Source organism: Rhea americana, unplaced genomic scaffold (genome assembly GCF_003343005.1).
Source record: "Rhea americana isolate MKP2758 unplaced genomic scaffold, rheAme1 scaffold_256, whole genome shotgun sequence".
NCBI lineage: Eukaryota > Metazoa > Chordata > Aves > Rheiformes > Rheidae > Rhea > Rhea americana.
In genome coordinates this window covers 434,884-441,225 of record NW_028186375.1, presented here as the reverse complement: position 1 = coordinate 441,225, position 6,342 = coordinate 434,884, and the positions used below count along the sequence as shown (strand labels likewise).

At 49.5% G+C, this 6,342-nt stretch overlaps 1 protein-coding gene across 3 annotated transcripts in view; it reads right to left on the bottom strand.

Annotated features, from left to right (window-relative positions):
• The window catches only part of SPRED2 (sprouty related EVH1 domain containing 2), a 47,549-nt gene that overhangs the window by 19,910 nt on the left and 21,297 nt on the right, over positions 1-6,342 (bottom strand). For all 3 annotated transcript variants that reach the window (XM_085307259.1, XM_085307257.1, XM_085307258.1), the window contains 2 exons: positions 1,446-1,623; positions 207-375 (listed from right to left, as the gene is read on the bottom strand). In XM_085307259.1, coding sequence (XP_085163385.1) covers positions 207-375; positions 1,446-1,589 — 313 coding nt within the window. In that variant the 5' untranslated portion in view covers positions 1,590-1,623. The remainder of the gene's footprint in view (positions 1-206; positions 376-1,445; positions 1,624-6,342) is intronic.

Here is a 6,342-nt window from a genome sequence, read left to right as displayed (position 1 = left end):
AGATCTGGACGGACCAGGCCGGGTAGGATTGGAAAACACTTGGACTTAACCCCCTTCTCTCCTTACGGGACTGGGAAACAGAGCGGGCCGAGCCCGCCGGGGCTCGCTCGGCGAGGGCGGAAGCGGCCGAGCGCCGGCGGGACGGGACCGCGCGGCCGCCCCCGAGCCCGTCGGAGCCTCGGCCCGGCGTCGGAGGAGCGCCGTACCTTCGATGAGGTCTTCGATGGCCTTCCTCACGCCGCGGTCGAAGGCCCGCGCGTCGGCGGGGCTTTGGAAAGTCAGCCCGAATTTCCGGTTGTCCACTTTCCAGTGGTGGAAGGTAGGGTTCGCCTTCGTGTACACCAGGTCCTTCTTCACGAAGCACTCCAGCACCACCTGCGAGGGGCCGGAGCCCAGAGAGAAGCCAGGTCACTCTCCCGCGCCCCCGCAGAGCAAGCCTCGGCCGAGGGAGAACCTCTCTGCTCCGTCGCTGCACTCCACGGCGGCCGGCAGTGGGTTTAGGAGGCTCCGTCACCCCACCACCACCACCACCACCACCTTCCCTCCTCTTCCTCCTCCCCAACCGCTTGTCTCCAACGCTGAAGGCCAGCCCGAGCGCTCCCAGGGTGACGTCCGGGCTGCGGGAACAGTAAATAACGTCCAAAAAAGAAAAAAAAAAGAAAAAAGAAAATCATCTTAAACAGTATGATGGTGCAAACAGAAGCTGTGCTGGAAACAGCCGTAAAAGGCTTYGGAAAGCAGGATCGCTCACGTCTCGACTGGGACGCCGCTTCCGCCCAAGCCCTGAGCAGCGCGAGCCGGTGCAAGCTGCAGGTTTTTACGCTAGCCCAGCTCCTGCCCGGCAATGACACTAGCAAAGTTCGGCAGAATCGCACGGGTAACAAAATAAAACATCGAGAGCGGCCTCGAGAAAACTGGAGAAAAGGCTCCGCTAATTCTATCCGTGCAGGAAAGAGCTCTTTTTCAGAAGACCAGCTGCCAGGAGCAAGCGAGCGCTGGTACGAGACGACTCGCCTGCGTCCTCTCCCTCCGCGGGTCCGAACCCGGAATAGCAGCAGCGTAAATTATTCACTGCCGTTTCCAGGGCTTTCGGGGACTCTCTGCACCCCGCTTCGCTTCTCGGAGGGCCCTGACAGACCCTGGGGGAACACGGGGCCTTTCTGGGGGCGTCGGACAGGGGTCTCCGCCCCGGGCTGTGCGCCGTTCACCTGCGATTTCCAAGCGGCAGCACGACAACCTAGATAGCAAGAGATGACAATTCAATAACCTTCCAGATGCGGATGGGATTGTTTTGTCCAATCTGGCACTATTTTCAGATGCCTCTTTTTTTAAAAAAAATAACAAAAAAATAACAAAAAAGAAACTTGCACAAGAACACAACAACATTAGATTTGGGGTAATTCTCTTTTATAAGAACAGACAAAAGTTGAATGAGGTTCTATTACCAGTTTGTCTTTCTGCCTTTCACCATGGATTAGAAATCCACTTCTTCCATTGCCCTCTGGGTATGTGACCTTGCAGACGCCAACTCTACTGAGACCGCCTCCTTCTTGCGGCAACCATCCCCCACTGGAGTCATCTCGGGTCATAACCACGGCTTTGACTCGCACAATATAGCTGTCACTGCAACAGTAACAAAACAAAACAAAACCTTTTGTGAGGATCAGGCAGTCGCATCCGAGCATTTTTCTTTTTTTTTTCTTTCTTTTTTTTTTTTTAAGACGGCACCGACCCAGGACCCATTCGCAGAGTTTCTGCTGGGAAGAGCCACCCACTTCCGTAACGGATGGTCTTTATCGCTCCAGCCACCGTACGAGAGAAACCCACCAAGCAGCAGGAAACAGCTCAGCTTGGTTTCCAAATATCAACGTGGAAATCAGATCTCTAATGGTCCCGGAAGCCCTTTCCCCTCACACCATTGGGGATGGGGACCTAGAGGATGGGGTGAGCCTTGCAGCACTCCCTAAGCACCACCATCCCACACAGAGAAGAGACATGAGTGCAGGACTGCAGTGGTCCTGCTGCTCCCAGCATTTTGGCCAGGCATGAACTTCTCCAAATTGGTGCAAGTACCACGTAGCCCAGGAACAAAGTGTTTTAAGGCTTCTGCTGTTGAATYAGCAGAGTGGCTGTTGAAGGCAGCGCTCAGAAATTTCTCCACAGGTGGGACAACAGTGCTCCTTGTGGGAAAATTGCAAACGCAGCTCCACCCGAGTATAGGTGCAAGTGCACAGCTCGGGGTATTGGGACCACACCATGCCACTAAAGCAGCTTGGCCAGCTCTTCTGAGGGGCTGCAAAGGCAGCATATCATCATAACCTTGCAAGAAACTCTTCYGGAAGCAGCAGAGGGATCTGAAGATGATCCAGGTAGCAGGCAGCAGAGGTGTCAAAAAAGCGCATGCACACAATGCCATCTGAGCACCCTACGCAGCTCGACTGGAAGAGGAACCAAAGAAAGGTGCACCCTCCCACCAATACTGGACACAAGCAGAAGCATAAAAGGCATGCAATGGGCGCCTAAAAAAGGAAAGGTGAAGGCTGACACGCTTCTCCCAAAAAGCTTACTTTTGTTCCCTGTAAATTTTATGTGTTTAGGTCCATCAGCTGGCAGCAAAAGTCCCTGAAAAGCAGCCCTAACATCTGGTATTAAACTATCAATCTGTGGGGAAGGCTGGTGGTCTGCTAAACACACACCCCAAGGAGAGACAACCCTTGCACYAAGCAAAAAGCACCAGGAGCCAAAGAACGTGCTCAGTCCAACTTGAGGGTCTGCCGCACGGTGAAGACGACAGTCAAAGGCTCCTTCCCAAGCCACTGCAGGGCTTCAGAAAGGGCTCTGCTGCCACTGGGACAGGACGTCGCAGCCCAGCCTTAGCCAGGCCTCCTCCCTTTCCCTTGTGTCCTTGCTGCCCCACAAGGACATCACCAGCAAAGAGGTCAGGAGCAGACACTTTGCTGCAGGACGTACATCAAAGTGAAGCACTATTTTGCACCTCTTTTATAACCCAATTGCTACCATTTGAAGTCCAAGTGATTATTTCTCTAGTATAGTGATTATTTCTCCAGTATGACTATACTTTAATAGCTAAAGCTATACTTTAATAGCTAAGAAGTCAGCCACACAGATCCTACTTTAAGGTATGCAGATGGCAAAACATTTGGAATAAACAGGACACATGTTCCTCTTCCCCTATTTAACACCCCCCTCCCCATTTGAAATCCTTTTGAAAATTTTAGAATAGACTTCAGATGTGCTCCAAATATTCCCCCATTTAATCCTTAACCTTCTGCCTAAGGCAAGATCCCAACCCTACCAATTTCCTCACACTAGTTCGCCTTCCTAATTAAAGTCACCTGAGCAACACGGGTCAGACACACTGATACCACAAAACTTCCTCTAGACCTCACAGCAAAGCGAGTCTGGCCAGATAAAAAACCGAGAAGGAGCTGCAGGGCAGCCCTTTGGGCTCTCTCACCGGGGTTTCTCGTAGGCAAACTGCTAACAAGAAGAAAGGCACTTATCGGAGACGTGCCCTAAACCAGCACTTCGTTTCAGACAAAGGATGCACMGGAGTAAGGAACGGAGGTGGTCAGCCTGATGCTAAGCCAAGCTTTTCAGAATATTTTTGCTCTGCATTCCTAAAGCATCCTCCTGGTAAAGGAAACAAGACAAGTGTGCTTACAAATGGGTGCAGTTATCTTTTTATTCTCTAATGAAAAATCATTTCTAAATTTCACCTGTTGCAACTCTAATCTCTTGGCTTCCTGATACACAGAATTAAGCAAATTACCGCAGCTAATTTCTTGTGCTGCCAAAATTGAGCTGCTTCCATCCAAGGCAATTTTTGTTCTCTTCTCCTATGTACCTTTTCTGTATGTTCTTTAAAGATTAGCAACTAATAGATAAACACAAAGAAAGCTAACTACTTCTTTCAGCCCCAACCTTCTTCTACTCTCCAAGGCTCCTTTTGGGGCTTGTTTTCATATTAACTCCATTCGCTGCCTTCTGGAGAACTTCCACCTGAAGCAGGAGCCACAGAATACAAAAGTCATCCGTACAAACAAACGGCTGCTTCTCCTGCCAGGTGTGAATACCACCTCTTGCAGTGCAGCTTCCTGTGGGATTTATCATGCCCTTTTACAGCAGCATTTGGAGCCTTTGGCTTTCCCAAAGGTAATGCTGCAAGACATCTTCAGCCACTTTGCTAAGACATCTGCAACTACTCAGTGCTTTTTTCTGATTTCTACCAAATATTTGCCTGTCTCTTCTACGCCTCAGTGATTTCTCCAGGCTCGTAACTGAATACTGGTGGCTGCCTAGGTATGAAATTCAGGTTCTTCAACTACTATCCCTGCCCATTACAGTCACATGCCAGCAGGGAAGAGAGCTGTAAGGCTTTCCTTATCATATTTGTGCTGATTTCTCAACATACGGCTTATCACCTCTGCCACCAAGCCCAGCAATTTTATCAAAGTGTCCAACAGCCACATGACTACATGGAACATCTTCTAGAGGAAAAGACAGACACGTCGCTAACTCAAACTGATACAGCCCTACTTTTGCATCATATTTTTTTGGAAGTCAARCTGTTTGGGCTGTCGCTGGTATGCTCAGCCAGAGACACCCTGCGTGCCTGGTTCAGGCTCCCTGGGGGCTGCAYGCGATGATCTCCAGAGGTTCCTTGCAACCTCAGCCATTCTGTGATTCTGAGAGAAGGACAGGTTTTGGATCAGCCTTGACAGCTGGATCTGCCTACAGCCAAGATGCTCTCATAAGCTACAGAGGGGTCAGGGGCTGAGGAAAACAATTTGAGATGGCAATTATTTTTGACCGAATAAGAGCAATTGGGTAATTTGCTTTAATGAAAGTGGATGTTTCCATGTTGCAGAAGCTCAGGTGGATCATTCACTAACTTTTCAAGAAAACATGGTGGAGCACGAACTTAAAGGAATTGGCCCGTGACATAAAAAACGTGTTAAAATTTCACTCCTCTCCTCACTACCAGCTGCATTTATCTGTGTCACTCCTGAAYAGCCAAGGAGAATACGGCATAAGGTGCAGTTCTTCTGTTTTGACGAGCCACTGTCTCTTCACTGTCTCCTATTTAAGCCTCTTAAGTGGGCTTAAATATGTCAAGCAAGAAAAGCTAGTTTCCTTCCCCCTGCCACAGCAAGAAGTGTGATCACCTCTGCTCCCCTGTTAAAAGACGACCGTGTTCAGCAGAAGGGTTTACCTTTGGCAAGGTAGGCAGAGCTCCACTAACGCAATCCCCTGGCATGCTTTTCTAGATGATCAAAAGTCACAGTGACGCCGCACTCCCCCGAGAGCCCAGGATCCAGTCCTGCYCGACTCCAGCCACGGAGCTCACGTTTCCCGATACGCAACCCACGCTAAGGGACTTAGGACTTACTGGGGGGGGGAAGGGAGGGGAAGCTCGTCAGCTTGGATGTGTCACTAGGCTAGACGGAAGCTGCAAGTTGAATTTTCAAGGCGACACACCACTTCCCTTAATTTTATGGCAAATCTTTTCTGCAGTTTCCATCCGTAAGCCTAGAAAAAGCAATGCCGCTTTCTCTTACGCCAGTGCCGATAAATACTTGGGAGGTATTCAAATCCTTCAGCGAGAGGTCCATATAAGGACCGTGCTTCCTTAGCACAAGAGCTGTTTATTTTCTTTGTGATTTAACTATATGGGAGTGCACCAAGGCTCTCACTAGTTGCAAGCCATCAAATCCCCTAGTTGCAAGCCATCAAATCCCCCTTAGCTACGAAGCAATCAATCTGCAAATCCCACGTGCGTGTCACCGGTGCGGAGGACCAGGGCATTCCCGCATCAGGAGTGAAACAACCTCGCTAAAATCAGCCCTCTTTGCTTCTACTGCAGCAGGCATGTTTCAGAAGAAATGCTAATTAAGTATGTGAAAATATCTGATTCATTCCCATGAATGACGTACTGACTGAATGAAGACTAGATAGCGCAGGTCTCTCATACAGGTAAAAAAGAGCAGCTAAAGGAGCCAGCAGTAGCCTTAGTTCCCCTCATTTTATTGCCTTCTAAAACTTTAAGGCTGCTCTGATTGTTGAGTTTATGGCCTACATACTATGCATCTCGTGCAAACTAYTCTTAATTATGCTCTTAAATGGCATACTTCGCTGTTTTAACCCTAACGATTTGTCCTAAGCAGTGTTAAAAGCCTTGGAAGAGCGTATCCGTGCGGATTATCCAGCTGCATGGCCRCGAGCCAGCTCTCTCCATGGCTTCTCAGGTTGTTAGTCCGCCCCACCCAGAGCAAAAACCAGAATGAACTTGGGGAGCAAAGGTAGCGCTGCAAACCACAG